Here is an 18394-nt window from a genome sequence, read left to right on the forward strand (position 1 = left end):
TTCACTCTGTGCTAATGGAAATTAAGCTGCTAGCTCTGATTCTCTGAGGGCCACATCCAGACTGTAGATTTGGAACCTGTGGCCCAAGAAGCTAGGCTACCTGCCCTACTAGCTGAGTCACGGTCACAACCCCAGGCGCCTCGGCTCTCTGGATCTATTGCTTGGTACAACACCACTAAAATCCTGGGCATGGTATTAAAAACAACCCTAAAATCCTAGGCACGGTGGCTACCGCCCCCCCACCCCGAAGAAAGACATGTACATTCGAGCCATATATTTGCTAATGAAACTATATCCCCCAGGGACAGCAGGAGAGCCAATACCAATTAACACTTTTGCAAAAATGATATTTCCCTATCAGCCTCAACTATTATCTACTAAGCAGCTTCCACAACTCCTGCCCTCTATTGTATGCTATGGCTCCCCGGTGCCTCCATATGAGCACCAGAATGTTATCTGCAAGTTAGCTGGCCAGAGCGATGGACACTTGTGGGCACGGAAAGTGTCTTTCCAAATGCATCAACTTTCCCATACAGAGAAGGAGACTGAGACTGTACACTAGTTAACCAGCCTAAACTGGGAAACAATGTTGCCCCGCACAGTCCAGAAGCTGGCAGGCACTTTGGAGATTATCCACCCATCCTAGCCTCCTCATGTTGAAGGTGGAGAGAATGTAGCTCTGAGTAGGGGAGAGATGTGCCCAAGGTCACAGAGTTAGTGACAGAGCTGGAACTTGAACCAAAGCCTTCTGACTCCAAGTTTGGTGCCTTTATTTTTTTTTTTTAAGATTTTATTATTATTTTTAACCTTTTTAGTTATCTCTACAGCCAACGTGGGGCTTGAACTCATGATCCCGCGATCAATAGTCGCATGCTCTACCAACCGAGCCAGCCAGGTGCCCCTTGGTGCCTCTATTTATTTTTTTTTTTTTACCCACCATGCTGATTCCAGATTGGCTGCAGACCTTGGAAATAGAACTGCTGTGTGAAGCCAACATAATGAAAAATACAAGTGGAAGTCCCACCACCAGCACTGAGAAGGTGTGAGAATGACTACAGCCAGGCCGCCAAAGCTGTTCTGTATGTGTGAACTAGAATTGACTTTGGTCCTTAAGAAAGGCAACCAAAGGTCACTGCACCATTGTCCAGCTGGAAGTACACAACACAGAGGCATCACAACATCAGCTTGAATTCCCAAGTTCTTGTTCCCTTTGCTTTTCCCTTCACTTCGGGCCTTCAGATCAATCCTTTCCTGGGGCGCCTGGGTGGCTCAGTCGGTTAAGTGTCTGCCTTTGGCTCAGGTCATGATCCCAGAGTCCTGGGATCGAGGCCCGCATCGGGCTCCCTGCTCCATGTGAAGCCTGCTTCTCCCTCTCCCACTCCCCCTGCTTGTGTTCCCTCTCTCGCTGTCTCTCTCTCTGTCAAATAAATAAATAAAATCTTTTAAAAAAAGATCAATCTTTTCCTTACATTTTCCCTTCCAATACCCACCTCCACCTCAACAACTATCTCTGTACCTAGAAATTTGGCATTCTACGGAAGAAGTTGAGCAACTAAGAGTGTCGTGCAGCTCAGTGGGTGTTCTTGGTGGCATGCGATGTGCGCTAGCCTGCAAGTCAGGCCACCTGAGTCCTGGCCCCAGTTCTGCTGCTGACGGTGAGTGAGTGTCCATAAGACCCCTTTCCTTTCCCTGCTTAAGGTTCCTCATCTGGAAAATGAGGGGATCACACTAGACATGGTCTAAGGTTCCTTCTGGCTTTCACAGTCTCTGACTATTGTTTTGAATTACACATGAATTTATTTTGACCTCTAGTCTCTTCCCTCCCATCTTAGTTGAACAACCCACCAGGTTTGCACTTACTAAGTTCACTATGTGCTTCTATATGCACTTTCTCAGCCCGGAATGAGCCCAAGTATATACATGCACATGGGTTTTCAGTTTTGAGGAGGTGGTATCTCCCAAGACCACGTATGTGGCCTCACATTAATTCAAAATTTCTGGAATGTAAGGGTAGACAGCATAGATTTTCTCTCACCATTTGGGAAGCTGATTTCTGAATGAGTGCACAGTGCAGAGCCTAAAGATTTGAAGGTAGAACTCGTGGCAGTCGACTTGAGGGATGGTGTCAACAATTTGTCCTGGAAGGTTTTCTTCAGTCTCTCTTGTTTATACCCAACATGTAGCCCATACCTGCTGTCCCCATCTGAAATGACACCAGAAAAGTTAAAACCATAAAACGCATCAAATTCTACACTTAACATAGGCGAATTGCATGATGTGTAAATTGTCCCTCAATAATCTTGTTAAAAATACAAAGCTCAATGCACAGAGCATCTGTTCTAGGTACCTCAAGGAGTCAGCTTCTCTATGAAGTTGTGAAAAGTAAAATTTATACTGTAATGTGTGATACAGGCAGAGCTAATTCATTTACCAAGGATGTCTGCTTTCCTTAGAGCTTGGCACAGAGACCAGTGAGTTACTGACATGCCCAGCATAAAGGAGGAAGTTCTCTGTGCTACTTATAAAATCTTCAAGTTCAAGCACTTGCCTTCCCTAAAAGAAACAGACTGGGCTTTGCATTGAGGCTGAAAGAAGCTGAATTGGATGGAAGAGACTTTGATACATAGAAAATCAATTTGCAGAGCTAACATACGATCCAGCAATTGCACTACTGGGTATTTACCCCAAAGATACAGATGTAGGGATCCGAAGGGGTACGTGCACCCCGATGTTTATAGCAGCAATGTCCACAATAGCCAAACTGTGGAAAGAGCCAAGATGTCCATCGACAGATGAATGGATAAAGAAGATGAGGTATATATATACAATGGAATATTATGCAGCCATCAAAGGGAATGAAATCTTGCCATTTGCAATGACATGGATGGAACCGGAAGGTATTATGCTGAGCGAAATAAGTCAATCAGAGAAAGACATGTATCATATGACCTCACTGATATGAGGAATTCTTAATCTCAGGAAACAAACTGAGGGTTGTTGGAGTGGTGGGGGCTGGGAGGGATGGGGTGGTTGGGTAATGGACGCTGGGGAGGGTATGTGTTATGGTGAGCGCTGTGAATTGTGCAAGACTGTTGAATCACAGATCTGTACCTCTGAAACAAATAGTACATTATATGTTAAAAAAAAAAGAAAAAGAAGATAGCAGGAGGGGAAGAATGAAGGGGGGAAATCGGAGGGGGAGACGAACCATGAGAGACGATGGACTCTGAGAAACAAACTGAGGGTTCTAAGGGGAGAGGGTGGGAGGGTGGGTTAGCCTGGTGATGGGTGTTGAAGAGGGCACATTCTGCATGGAGCACTGGGTGTTATAGGCAAATAATGAATCGTGGAACACTACATCAAAAACGAATGATGTAATGCATGGTGATTAACATAACATAATAAAAAAAAAAGAAAAAAGAAAATCAATTTGCCTGGACTGAAGATATTCTCAGAGACAACATCGGGGTCCATGTCATCTCCCACTGTATAGGATGGGCCATCACTCCATCCAGCTAGGCTTCTTCCCACCTCCACTATCTCTCCTTGCTTCCCACATCCACCCAACCCACTGTTGGCTACAGGCCGGAAAGCCCCTGTGACCCAGGGCCTGAAACACAGTAGGGCACTCAATCAACATTCTTTTGAATTGAGTTGAGATTGAGGTGACAGCAAGGACAAGCAATCCAAGAATCTGGGCCAAAAGAGAAGTTTCCCTAAGTTAAAACATGGCCCAAGTCACATTCTTCACTTGACTCCGCAAAAGTATCAATCATTTTCATGACATAGAAACAGCCTCCATTTTGATGCCAATACTCTATGAACTCAAGTCAGGAGACAAGTTAATCGGATCAGTTGTGCGAAACCTGTAAAATTCAAAACCTTACCCAAACTGGCATCTTAAGACCGGAAGAGTTATCCAGTCGTAACCACCCACAACAGAGGTGTATCTGCCACTGCTCCCGCACACTCTCCTTCATCAAGCAGTAAAACACGAAAATGAGGAATCCTAAGTCAAAAGAAGAAGGTCGGTCTGTTTCGGCTGCTCTCGCCGGCGGTCACCGACACCCAGGCCCAGGTCTACTCTTATCACCATAGACACCCCTCCTAAATAACCTCAGGGCCATTACGGCTTTCTGAGCTCATCTTTCTGGCTTCCCTGTCAGAGGCAGCGATGGTAAGAAGGTCTGTATCAAGACCTCATATCAACCACAGTTTTCCCCCGGGGCTGCTGTCTATCCTAGAGCTTGAGAGAGCAGCCCTTCAACGGTAGTCGGCCTCCGAGATGGCTCTCAATGATCCCTATATCCCGGGATTTATATCCTTGTGTCATCTCTTCCCACACTGTATCAATAGACTATGGCAGAAGTGATGTCATGTCATTTCCAAGAATGGCTTATAAAAGACATTGTGGCTTCTCTCTATCTCTGATTACTCCCTCCAAAGGAATCCAAGTGTTATACAGCTTGAGGACACCTTGTAGCCCTGTGGAGAGGCCCACACGGGGAGGAAGTAAGGCTTCCAGTCCCTAGCCATGTGAGTGAAGCTTCCTGGAAGCAGATTCTCTGGAGCTAGTCAAGTCTCCACATGACTAAAGCCTTGGCTGACAGCTTGACTGCAACTTCATCAGAGTCCCTGAGCCAGGGGTACCTGGGTGGCTCAGTCGGTTAAGCGGCTAACTCTTGATCTCAGCTCAGATCAAGCCCTGTATTGGGCTTTAGCATGGAGCCCACTTAAAAAAAAAGAAAAAAGAGTCCCTGAGCCAGAACCACCAAGCTAAGCGGCTCCTGAATTCCCAACCCTCAGTAACTAGGTACGATAATAAGTGCTATTTCTTTAGGCTGCTAAACTTTGGGAGTAATTTGTTGCATAGCAATAAATAACTAACAGACATGCTCTTTGGCACAATTACACTGTGTGGAAATCATAAATTTGGTGCCCTCATTTTCCACTGCCAGCCCTGATTTTGTCCTGAAAGTGGGATAGAGCGGGACTGAGGGCATCCACCAGCAGCGCTGGCCATTTCTCATCCCCCATCCTCTAAAATACCTCCTTGGGAGAAAAAAATAGGACTTGAGGTTTTCCTTATGGCAAATGCTCTGGAGGGCAAATTGGATCTCCTAAAGCTTGGGGGTGGGATTGGCAGAAATAACCATTATCAAAACCTTTCCGGGTGCCTCAAACTGAAACTCATCTTTCCCACTTCGAGCTCCCATAGCGCTCTGTTTCTTATACGACTTGCTATATGTGGCCACAGTCTCCATGTATCGCCCATCCCTGCACCCAGCTGTAAAGTCTGTTCACCCTCATATCACTTCTCCCTTTGCCTCCAGTACTTTGTGTGGTAGCCCAACAGATGTTTGTTGACTTGAACTCCAAGGCACTTGATACACAAACTCTCACAGTTTTCTGCAACCTTCATATTATCTTCTTGGGCCTCAAAGTCTTTTTTTTTTTTTTTTTTTTTTTTGGCCCAAGAGCAGTTTGCAACCCTTTGTTCTCTATACAAGATTCAGCTTGCCTCCTCACTGGCCAGTTGTGCTGAAGTAAATGATTAGTAATGGGTCAGAGTAGTCTTAACTCATTGCAAGTTGAGCACGAGTCAATAGTAAATGCCCCCAAAGCTCACTTCAGCTAGGGCATTAGTGGAAGTCAAGAATGTTGGTTGAGGTGGGTAAGAGTCTCCTGCCATCCTGCCCCGGTTTGGCCCTTTCTCCTACCAGCACCATATTCAGTTTGGGAGGCTTCGTTTTGAAACGATGATGACAAATGGAAGTATTCAAGAATAGAGAAGATTTGGAGTGGGAACATAGGGTGGGGAGAGATGGTAGCTATAGTTACAGATCTGAAAGTGCTGTCATGAAGAAGACAAATTAGGCTTGTTCTGTGTGGTGGCCAGGTTAGAACCAGGAGCAATTGGAGGAAGCCACAGAACCACCACGTGGTAACACATCGCAGCTAGGGTTTCCTAAGCAATGATTATATCATAGGCATTGTGCTATTAGCGTCATTTTTATAGCTGAGAGACCTCAGAGTCCAAGAAGTCTAGTAAGTCTGACTGAGTCACAGGGCTAATATTGAGGTGGCAGTGTCAAGACCAAATGCAGACAGTCTGGCTGCAGAGCCCAAGGTCTTAACCGCTGCACTATACATTCTACCCTCAGAAAAGGGTGACCCGGATAAGATGCAAAGCCGATTAGAAGCTACAGTGGTAATTATATTACAACATATCGGTGTAGCAAATCAACATGCTGTACCCCTTAAATTTACACAATGTTAAATGTCAAATATATTTCCATCAGACAAAGAGAGAAATTGAATGCTCTGCTTTATGGAACGGTGAGCTCTCTGTCTCTGGAAAGTTTCAGGTAGGGGCGTGTGACTTTCTGTCACTCGATGGGAAGTAGGATCGGGAAGATCTCGGGTCCCCAGCCCCAGCCCTGAGACTCTCTGATTCCAGGTGGGAGGCAGCAATCTGGAGGCTAAACAGAATGACTTGTGTCATTCACTCCCCTGAGGGCTTTATCTCCGTGTCACCAAACAACTGTGGTGACGAATCGAGCAGCGCTCACTCTTTCCGAGCAGCAGAAGCAAGGGGCAACGGGGGACAACAGGCATCTATTACCGTTCTGATTTCCTGCATGGAGTTTAGTTTGTTCTCAGACTTAAAGGTTATTATGTGAATTCCAATGAGCTGCCTGCCCGCTCTCCCTCTCTGCCTGTCAGCCTTCCCTTTTCTTTCCAATAACAGATTGATCTGCTTACTCACTAGAACACAGGCATGAGGGAAGATGTCAGGTTTTTGTCACCTGCATTTTTACTTGTGCATCCCTCCTTCAGAAATGGCTCATCACGCACAGCATTTTTTCACACCAGACCACCGGGCAACCCCCTTCAGCCAGAATTGCAAACTTGCCATCTGTCTTTTAAATGGCTAATTTGTTCACTTGTTTCATTGCGTTCTTGCTCTGAGTGCGCGCACGCGCACAAGTGTGTGTGTGTGTGTGTGTGTGTGTGTGTGTGTGTGTGTGTGTGTGTGTGTAATTTGAGTTGGAAACTCAGGGCTCTGCAAACCCCCTCTCTGTAAGATGGCACATTCTATCCTGTAAGGCAGGACTAGGGACTAGAAAGATTTGGTGCTTGGTTGACATAAAGCGTATCTGACAGACAGAGACAGCTTGGCTCTGTCGACGCTGGATCTATGGGACTTTGGGCTTAGCCCTCAGGAGATCCCCAGCTGGATTCTGCTTCTAAGCCACAGAGGCTTCCTGCTTAGAAACTACTTTCCTTTTCCACCGTAGGAATGGAGCACTTGCTGCGTGGAAGACACCCCTCCTCCATTTGTAAGCTCTAAACTGCTTTGCTTTCTTGTTCTTCTGTCAGCTTCTCCATCATCCCCTCTTTCCATAGTGTGAGTGTGTTTCTCCTCAGAATTAGTGAGTGGACTTACTGCTGAGGAAGAAATCTGCCCGGGTATCTGGTTCCTAATCCACTCCTGCACACATTCTATACCCAGGCATTTTGTGTCTTTTTACATTCCAATCAGAACGTGCTTGGAAGAATCTGGTGGGACAGAAATTTCAGCTGATACACTTCATTGCTCAAAAATGAGATGGTTTCTTGAATCGAAAGACATGAAAGCAAAAATGGTGCCTTATTCTAGAATGCTCCCTGATCGCCCTGCAGCACCCTGCAAATGCCTGGCAGAGAATAACTACATACCAATTCATATTTCCCAAGATTCCACAGGGGTTAATAACCACATGACAAAGTGCTCTGAGGTTTTTTTAAATGCTAGGTTAGAACAAATTTTTAAAGGTTTTTTTTTTTTTCCCCAGAAGAATTTCTCAGAGCTTTTACCATGATGATATATATGGTGCCATTTTAAGAATGGGGGAATATAGTTTGCTGCATTTCCCGAACTTCTTTGACCATAGAACTCTTCTCTTGCTGGAGCATCTCATGGACCACCAGTGGACTGGAGTCTGGTAAAGGGGTTTATTGAGTGGATAAATAGTTTGGAGCACTAAGGGAAACCCTAATTCAATGCACTGTCCAAGTTCCTCAGAGCTGCCCCAGTAGCTCAACTGAACTGGGCCAAATTTGAAGACAAGAAGAACATGGGGCAGAGTCCAAGACTCCCAGGAAATCATTCTGCATGCCTCTTCCTCTGAGGATTTGTAATAGGCAAAGTCAGGTTAAAATGAACATCAACAATTAGTCAGAGGTATATTACCAGATCTCTCGCTTTTACTTCTCGTGACATCTTTGGCCTACCATGAAATCACCTACCGTGTCACTATCATTTCCTCCTTTCACCAGAAAATGGGAATGAAATTAAAGAGCTATAGAGACATTAGCTTACAATCATCTAATTCAACCGTTCTGGTGACTTTTCCAAAGTCAGTTTGGAGCAAAACCAGATTAGAACCTTGGCCTCTTGCCTTGGCCCACTGCTCTTTGCTCTTCATCTTCATTCCTTTATGACTCTCTAACTTCCTAGTCTGGCTCCTTCCCACAATATTTGGATCTCTGATGTAGCCAGAGTCTAGGGGGTCAAAAGTTTAATGCATCTACTGTCCAGTAATTATTGTTTCCAATGGGATTGTGCACTTCAGAATGTCAACGTGAGTGCGAATTCATACACTTATGAGCACGATGTGGTAATGCAGTGAATACTGTAGAAAGTGTCACCAGTCAGTGTTTAATATAAACATTGCCAACTAGCTGGAGTTGAGTTAGCTCTCTGGGCTTTTCTCTATATCCCCAACTTAGAGTGAGCTCATTTAATGAAGTCCTAACATCCGGGGAATGTTTCCAATGGCTGCCTGTTAATTCATTGATAGCAAAGACCTCTTGGAGTATCTTTTCCTTCTCTCAATCCTCAAAAGGTGAGATTATTTTCCAAAGCAGCCAAGCTTTGGTGGAGGTCTGGCTAGCCCCAGAAAGTACAAAGAAGCAGAAGTTACCTTGCAACGTGTTGAAAATGGCAAAAAGATATAAGAACAAGATCCTCACAGGTCCCCAGGCAAAAAAAAGCAAACCCCCAGGTGAGGCCAAGTAAGAATGTCAGGCTCATTGTGCCTTTGAGGTCATGCAGGATGGTCCTCCGCCGAGGCTTCTGGCTTTGGGAGTTAATGGAATTCAGTTGAACGAGAACGGTGCAGAACATGGAGAGATTCATTAGAAATATGAGGCAAAAATAAGCCACAACTGAGGTGTAAAAGATAGAACCATCTTTAATCCAACAACTGTAAGAGACAAAGACGAGAAGGCCATTGTGAGGTAGAGAAACACAAACGTGTATTTTTCAGTGAGACTCTGAAGATCACCTCATCAGTTTTAGTTCACCTGAGAGCATCTGCCCCTAGAGAAAGGAACTGCCTTGACCAGAGTTCACTCATGCTCACTGGGGGCAGGGTGGGGCTTGAACCCCAATCTCCTGAGCCCCAGTCCAGTGTTCTTTCCAGCGCCAGAAATCCTGGAGGGATATGCAGATACTTCTCAGTCCACTTCCCTAGGAGGCTGTTCTGTTCCTCAACAGCAGAAAAACAAATGATGTATTTTCCTCCAATGTGGCTCTCCCCCCACCCCGCCCCACCACCTTACACCTGAGCTTTTGTTTGCAGGATGAATTCTGCTTTGCATGATAAATATCACAGTAAAAGGACATGAGCAATGACTGGCTTTCCTGAATGCTATATCAAACAATGAAGAGATCATCAATGTTAATGATATATATTTTAAACCTCCCTCCACAGCCTCAGGTTTGGACGACAAAAGGCAACACTGGCCACTGGACTCTTAATGGCTCTACTGTTTCTATCGAAGAAGAACTATGTGATGATTCATATGAACAGATACTTCATCTAATAACATTTCCGAGTACTAGAGGCATTATCTCTGAGTTTTGAACATGGACAAGCTTACTAATTTAACTGTGTGTCAACTTAGCTGAGACCTCTTTTCCAGAACCAGGAAAATCCCTTGCCATCATATTGTTCATGTTGGTGTGGATACTTTCATGTGTGTGAGTTTGTGTGTGTTTGTGTGCACGTTGGGAGGGAGTGAGGGAAAAAAGCATTGAATTTCCCTAATAAAGTCTAATACCTAGGGTTCCCTGAATATCATCTTCAGCCTTAAAGGAGGCTATAGAAGACATTTTAAAAGGGGCAGTGTTATATGTTTGGATGCAGAATCATCTCTAAGACATTGTTAAGTACCAAACAGCATATATCTACCATTTGGATAACAGAGTGTACAAGAGAATATCTATACAGATCTGATTGTTGGTAATAAGAGTTGCATCAAGGAAGAGAGACAGCATGGCTGGGGGTTGGGAGTGGGGCTTACTTTTCATCCTCTACCCTTTTGTGCGTTTGAATTTTATACCACGTGCATGTATTACTTCTTCAAAATACAATTATTAAAAAAAAAAAAGCTCTTAGAGCACTCTGCTTCTTACTAACCAATTCACATATGAAAGGGTTCTTTTCAGGAGGAGTGGAGTGAGTTGGTTTTGCTCTGGTTTTGCTTTTGCTTTTGATCTTTGAAGAAGAATCACCAATAGATAGACACTGGGGGCCCTTTAAGCCACAGAACAGGCGAGGAGCAAGGACAGAGGAGGAGATGAGAAGGAAGGGAAGAGAAAAGGGAGAGAAAGAAAGGATAACAAGAAATTATATAATTAGAAGGCACCTGCCGGAAAGGACAATATAATTTTGACCCTCTAGAAACTGTCATCTGAACACAAAAGATGGCGGAGTCTGGGGGCGAGACCGCCTACATTTGATTCCAGTCCAGTGGGAGAGGAAATCTGTAGTAAAAAAAAAAAAAAAAAAAAAAAAAAAAAAAACCCAGCTTGAGAGGCAACAATAAAGAGAATGGATCTGGGTAAGTAAAAAACAATCAGAAGCATGAAAGGAAAGCACGCCGTCTAAAAGACTACATTGTAACTAGCTACGCGCCTATAAAAGAAGGTTCTGGAGAGGTAAATGGTGACTCTTTTGTGGCTGTGGATGAGAAAACTGCAGAGATGGATTTATACATCAAGAAGAAAACAAAAGATGGTGAGCACGGCATAACGTATAAACTTGTCCAGTCACTAAGTTTTACACCTGAAGCTAATGTAACACTGTGTGTCAACTGTACTCAAATAAAAATAAAACAAAAATTTTTTAAAAAGAACAAAAAGAGAAGAGAGAAAGAAGAGAAGAAAACAACAGGACAACAAAGCTGAGCCAATTTACAAAGGAAGGCAATGGAGTCTTTCAGGGGAGACCATTGTTGATGGTGGAAAATGTCCTCCAACCATCTCCGTATTTCCTTACAGGGCTCACTACAACGCCTTCTGGGTTCCATGAGCTTTCTAATCACAATTGCTGCCTGTTAGGTAGAACATGTGGAACAGGCCACATGCTGAGCACTTTATATACGTGATGTCATTTTAATTTGCACACTACATTGACAGCAAACATTATTGTCCCCATTTTCCAGTGGAGGAAATGGAAGGAAGATGTAAAGTAAGTTGCCCAAGGTCACACAGAGCCCAGACACCTAATTATTTGAGTGCGCCTGTGACTGTGTTTAGGCCAAAAAAGGCTGAGGCTGAGTACCCCCTGAGCCAGCGTCAAGACCAGACCGCAGGTCAGGAACAACGTCCCACCCCCCAGACCCTGATGGTCAAGAACATCACCACCTGAGAAGCAGAGATGCTGGTACTTACAATGGAGTTGCTGAGCTCAGAGTTCCATACAGATCTTTTTTCACACTGAGTGTGATTGCCACCATGATCCCTGGGATTCCTAGAGGGGGAAGCAAGCCAAAGGCATCCCATTAGGAAGTGGGAGAAGTCCTGATCATTGACTGTGGGCCCTGATACACCAAGACACTGTTTAAATGAGCCACAGATGTGCGGGCATCAAAATACCATTGTTTGCAAAATGTTTGTGAATTTTTCCAAGTTAAACATTTCTAGGAGTGCTCCAATCTGCTAAACTAAACAGCATGCCAAAGGCTCCAATACAACACCCACTGGTTATTAAAAATAGCTCAAGTGCCAAAAAATCAACTTGGCAATAGAAATATCTAGTTCATCGGAATACAAGTTCGCATCAAGCATTTCTTCCCAGATGATGGGCTGCCAATTTTTTTCTCCTTTTCAATAGAGCCCCTTAGTTCCCAGGATCTTTTTGTCTAGGTCACCTTGGAGGAAGGGCACAGGCAATCAGCTGCAGCCTTCAGTGCTTTCTGACAGGGGGGCTGTTTCCACACTCGTTACTAGTTTGACATTTTGACTAGATAAACCAGTTAACGACCAGTCAATTCAGCCAGACTATAATAAAGCAATCAGTTCAGTCAAAGTGGTCAAACGTGATGTGAGTGTAGACACAGGATTTAAAAATCCAATTCCATGTACATTTGTAAAACTTAAATGATTTCTTTATTTCTAACAATGTATTTCTCCTAAACTAAGAGCATTACACCTGCACACATTTTAGGGGTTTCGTAAGATGCTTTGCAAGGCTGTTCTAAATCCCAGAGTGCCAAGCATCTTGAAAAATCCTCCACTGTCCTGTTCTGTGAGAAACAGGACAGTCCCGTTTGATCTGTATATCACACACTTAGCACAGTGCCTAGCATGATGTAGATATTTATAAAAATACCTGTTGGAAAAAAAAACAACCAGGACAGACCCATAAATACATAGGAACAAACTAACGGTTGCCAGGGGGGAGAGGATGGGAGAAGGGCAACATGGGTGAAGGAGAGTGGGAGGTGCAGGCTTCCAGTTATGGAATGAGTAAGTCACGGCGTTGAAAGGCACAGCATGGGGAACGTCGCAAATGGTACTGTAACGTGCTGTGTGGGGACAGAGGGCAGCCATCCTTGCGGGGAGCACAGCATAAGGTATAGACTTGTCCAGTCATTATGTGGTACACCTGAAACTAATGTAACATCAAGTGTGAACTAGACTTCGATTAAAAAAGTTATTTTTTAATCTGTTGGAGGCCAGAAAGGAGAGATGGAAGGGGGCCTCCCATCTACAGTGGAAGTTGTGAGGCGGTCCCCAAGCTGTGTTTACCCTTTGGTAATCAACAAATTAAAAAATTATCGATTAATAAACAGAAAAATCCCTACTGATTATTAAAAAAAATGTGGACCAATCTACTGCCTTGGACAGGGATTTAAATACAGGAGTAAAACCTCTTCAACAGGTTGCTTTGGCATTAGGAAGACAGAACTTCAAACATAAACGGATATTAATGTTTGTTTTCCTTGCCATTGATTGCGTTTGTCTAATATTTAAATGCTCCAAAAGTCCCCTTAGCAGGACAGCTCTGTGGTGGCTCCCTGGTGACCTTGCAGGCAGAGGCTGGACCAGCAGCTGACCTGAGCTTGGGCAGAATGCCCCGTGAGCCCGCACGAGCTGGAGGAGCCCGCAGGCGTGTGAGGAGGGGCTCTGAGGCCGTCCCCTACTCGCCTCTCCATCTCCTCCAGGAGCCTGTCGTGAGGCAGTTTCTCGTGCCTCCCAGGTTCGGGGGAGGTGTGGGGCTTTGCACCCTGCCCCTTCAGCACAGAGCTGCAGAATATAAAACTGCATAGCTCCACTTAGAACCCGTTCTTCAGCGACAGGGAATCCCGCAACTCGTGTGGCAGGCATCCGTTCCCTTTTATTTGTGTGTGTGTGTGTGTGTGTGTGTGTGTGTGTGTCTTTCTTTTATAGTGTGTGGGACTAGGACTTGGGAGCTGGAGCCTTTAGCTACTCTTCCCTTTGCTGTCTGTGTAGGCCATCAGCCGAATCTGCAAGCAGCTTGTTGCATCTGGACAGGTCAAGCCAGTCAGGCCTTGGCCTTGGCTCGGGTGTGTCCTTGACATTCCCTAAGTTTATCCCACCTCCAAGTACCAAGTCTTAGCCTTCGCTGCCGCTCCTTGCACCCCAGCAAGTGCGTGTGGAACCAGAAGATCCAAGAGAGAAGAGCCCTGGGGAACACTGTTACTTAAGGAGCGAGTAAAGGAGGGGGGGTCTGAGAAGGAAGCTGAGGATGAGAGATGATGGGGGGAAGGAAAGCCAGGACCAAGTGTGATTTCTAGCCCCTTTACAGTTAGCCATATGTGGGTTATCTGCTTTGGAGATTATTCATGAAGCCTCTTCCACAACGTTTTTCAATCTCCTGGTTGATTTAAGGTGAGGGCTACCAGGCACAGGCGTGTACTGACTGCTTTGGGCTCCATGTTTCTGATGGATTGCAAAGTGCACTAAAACAATCTTGGCTTATGCTCTGCTTAGTATTTGCCTGTCTCTGCTCCCCACGTTAGCATGGATAATAGCACTGACTGTGTATCCAGTGTAAGCATGTGCTATGTTAATGAAGTCATTAAAAGGATGAGGAGCTAATTGGGAAGCTATTGTCTTTACAAAGGCAGCAGATAAAAAGCTAGCCTCGCATGGATCCTCTGCGTCCCACTTCATACACGCCTCCTGTGTCTCCCACACATTCTTGGAACTCAAAATGTGTTTTGAATAGGCAAAGGGAGGGGGGAGGAGCTGAGCTGACCGTGTCAGAAATACAGGACAACAACCCAATGAAATAACATTTAAATTAGGAGATTTTTGTGCTGGGTTCCATTCCTGGTTTCTTCCATCAGGGAGCAGTGACAATGACCGCCATGAGGTGTGGTGGGAATCAGGGCGTGTCTGACCCAGCACCCCTCCACACACTGCAAGTCCTTTCCCTGTCCCTTCAACAGTATGACTACATTGTAAAGGTTGCATGTCCAAACTATGGAGCCAAATCTCTGGTTCAAATCCCAGCTCTGCCACATACTAGCTGTGTACACTTCAGCAAATTACCTAATCTCTCTGTGCCTCAGTGTCCTTACCATTAAATGGGAATAATGATGAAATCTTTCTCATAGAGATATTGTGAGTGCTGAATAAGTATGCAGCGTCCTTACTGTTGATAATAACAGAATCTGGTCCTGAATAATGTGTCTCATGAAGCCGGAATTTGAAATACACACAAGCTTAAAACAGAGACATCAAGGACAAGCAGATATCCTTACCCCAACCAACTAGACAAAATTTAAGGATATAATTAGGGACATATATGTTGAAGACTCTGACGAGAGACAAATACATGTGGACCCCCTCCAGGCCCATCCAAGTCAAGGAGACGAGCAGGAAGTAATGAAGGGCCGCCGCCGCTGTGACACACAGGCCTGCTTTCTGAAATGACGAGGACCAGGAATTGACCAGAAACGTCAGGTTTAACATCAGTAGTGCTGTGCACAGGTTGGTCAGGATTTTGGAAGGATGATCTTTTCGAAGTTTGCTAAAAGAAAAGGCACAGTGTTTAGTTAGGTAGGGTCTCTGGTTTTCATCAAGCATTGCCACACCTTATCTGCCTAATAAGTGAAAGAATGAAAGAAGTGCACCTGGGTGGCTCAGTCCGTTAAGGTTAAGCAACCAACTGTGGATTTCGGCTGAGGTCATGATCTCGGGGTCGTGAGATCGAGCCCCGCATCGGGCTCTGCATGCAGCAGGGAGTCTGCTTGAGATTCTCTCTCCCGCTGCCCCTCCCCCAACTCACACACACTTTCTCTCTCTCTCTCTCTCTCTCTCTCTCTCTAAAATAAATAAATAAATAAATCTTTTTTAAAAATCAAAGAAAAGAAGTGTCTATTAAAATTAACTTGCTCAGGGACGCCTGGGTGGCTCAGTCGGTTAAGCGTCTGCCCTCAGCTCAGGTCATGATCCCAGGGTCCTGGGATCGAGTCCCACATCAGGCTCCCTGCTCCACAGAGAATCTGCTTCTCCCTCTGCCTGCCACTCCCCCTGCTTGTGCTCTCTCTCTGACAAATAAATAAATAAAATCTTTAAAAAAAAACAGCTTTAAAAAAATTAACTTGCTCATTTTACCTTACGTGTACTGAGCTCCCCACCCTTTTTCTAGGTAGAGTCAATGTATCCTAAATACAGTGACCTTCACTAACAGGAATAATAGTAGCCTCTCTGAGCTAAGCAGCACCCTTTTTTCTTTTTCCTTTTTTTTTTTTTGTATTTTGGGGGGAAGGAAGGAAGGAGTTTTCTGGATACAAACATTCTATCATCACTCCTTCAGCAGACTCAGGGCTAGATCTACTTGTTGTTTCTGTGTTGTTGATTTTAGCCCTTCTGACAGGTGTGAGGTGATATCTCATTGCAGTTTTGATTTGCAGTTCCCTGATGATGAGTGATGTCGAGCATCTTTTCACATATCTTTTGGGCACCTGGATGTCTTCTTCGGAGAAATGTCTGTTCATGTCTTCTGCCCATTTTTAATTGGATTATTGGTTTTGGGGGCGTGTTGAGTTATATCACGTTTTTGTATATATTTTTAAACTATTTAATTGTACACTTTTTTAAAGTTTATTAATTTTTTTTAAGTAAATCTCTATCCCCAACATGGGGCTCAAACTCATGACCCTGAGATCAACAGTTACGTGTTCCAATGACTGAGCTGGCCAGGCGCCCCAGTTTTTTATATACTTTGGATACTAACCTTTTATCAGATACATCATTTGCAAATACCTTCTCTAGGGGGGAATATTTTCAAATCTCAGAAGATTCCTTCATTCTTTCTCCTGTTCAACAAACTTCCCCGACCATCCAACACACACAATAGAAGTAAACAATATTCTAACTTTTGTCCCCATAGACTTAGTTAGGCCTGTACTTAGAACTTCATATAAATGGAACCATGCAGTATGCTCTCCTATTTTTCTGGCTTCCTTTTTGTTCAACTCAATGCCTGTGAGATTTAGATATTATGTTCTGTGTTGTACAGAAGTAGTCCATTCTTTTCTACTGCTGTGAAGCATTCCATTTTATGAGTATACCACAATTTATTCATCCAGTCAACTGTTAATGTACGTTGGGGTTGTTTCCAATTTGGAGCCACTATGAATGAAGCTGCTGTGAATATTCTTTTTTTTTAAGATTTTATTTATTTATTTGAGAGAGAGAGAGAGAGAGTAGAGAGAGAGAGAGAGAGAGCACGAGTGGGGGTGAGGGGCAGAGGGAGAGGGAGGAGCAGACTCTCTGCTGAGCAAGGAGCCTGATGTGGGGCTTGATCCCAGGACCCCCAGATCATGACCTGAGCTGAAGGCAGACGTTTAACCAACTGAGCAACCCAGGTGCCCCTGCTATGAATATTCTTGTATATATCTTTCAGTGGACACATGCACTCATTTCTCTCTAATAGTGACATTTCTGGGTCAACAGCTAGATATGTATTTATTCTAGTAGTATTGTCCAAGAATTTTCTAAAGTATCTGTGCCATTTTACATTCCCACCAGCAATGTATGAGAGTTCCAGTTGATCCACACCCTTGTTAGCATTTGCTCTTGTTAATACTTTTAATTTTAGCCATTCTGGTAGGTGCATAGAAGTATAACTGTAGTTTTCATTAGCATTTCTCTGATGAGTAATGATGTTGAGAACATTGTCATATGGTTATTAGCCATTTGCGTAATGATTAGGGTTAGGCATGGATTTCCTCTTTTGTGAGGTCCCTTTCAAGTTTTTTGCCTACTTTTAATTGTATTGTCTATCTTTTTCATTTGTAAGAGTATAGTCTGCATAAAAGTCCTTTGTCAGATATACACATTGCAATTATCTTCCTCCAATTTATGGTTTGCCTTTTCACTAGCTTGATTGTGTCTTTTGGTGGAAGAAGTTCTTAATTTCAGTGAAGTCCAATTTATCAACTTTTTCTTTTATGGTTAGTGTTTTATATCCCATTAGAGAAATCTTACCCTACCCCAAACCTCTTGCTTTTTAAAAATCCAATTATAATCTCTCTCTCTCTTTCTCTCTCTCTCTTTTTTTAGAAGAGACTTGCCTGTTTTTTTAATCCGTCCACTTCATAACCTAATGGATTTGACCTCTTCCTATTGTGATGAATAGGAACATTTTATGAAATTAATGTGGTTACAATGACAACAGCATCCATCAAACCAAATTAAACCTATTCAGAGCAAGACTTTATCAACTTACTGAAAAGCTATGTATGTCACTATTGCAACTCCCAGGAAAATGGAGGAGATTCCACATCCAATGTATGTTATCAGCACTAATATCCGTTCATTCACTGCATCCATTGCAGACCTGGATAAATCCTAGGAAATGCAATATGTTGTATTTTATACGTTTGCCAGAGCAAGTTTATGGTAAAATGCTTCCAGGGCTCACCAACAGGAGGTTCTCAGGATATATAGCGTCTCTACTACAGCTCTTATAAAACCAGAGTATGTGGATGAATATACAATAAGACTGTATATTGTTTGTTGAATATGCTTAGTGCAACTTACTGTGTACAGGTCATGGAGAGCCATCAACAGCACTGGAAG

At 44.0% G+C, this 18394-nt stretch overlaps 1 protein-coding gene across 1 annotated transcript in view; it reads right to left on the reverse strand.

Moving 5' to 3' along the window:
- ADGRG4 (adhesion G protein-coupled receptor G4) overlaps positions 1-18394 on the reverse strand; it is a 118527-nt gene that overhangs the window by 614 nt on the left and 99519 nt on the right. Inside the window, 7 exon segments of the mRNA XM_028094135.2 lie at positions 2036-2203; positions 3908-4009; positions 8970-9036; positions 9038-9251; positions 11726-11804; positions 15067-15335; positions 18042-18163. Coding sequence (XP_027949936.1) covers positions 2036-2203; positions 3908-4009; positions 8970-9036; positions 9038-9251; positions 11726-11804; positions 15067-15335; positions 18042-18163 — 1021 coding nt within the window.

Source organism: Eumetopias jubatus, unplaced genomic scaffold (assembly GCF_037043125.1).
Source record: "Eumetopias jubatus isolate StellerSeaLion01/CBP00866 unplaced genomic scaffold, mEumJub1_p1.0 scaffold_11, whole genome shotgun sequence".
Taxonomy (NCBI): Eukaryota; Metazoa; Chordata; class Mammalia; order Carnivora; family Otariidae; genus Eumetopias; species Eumetopias jubatus.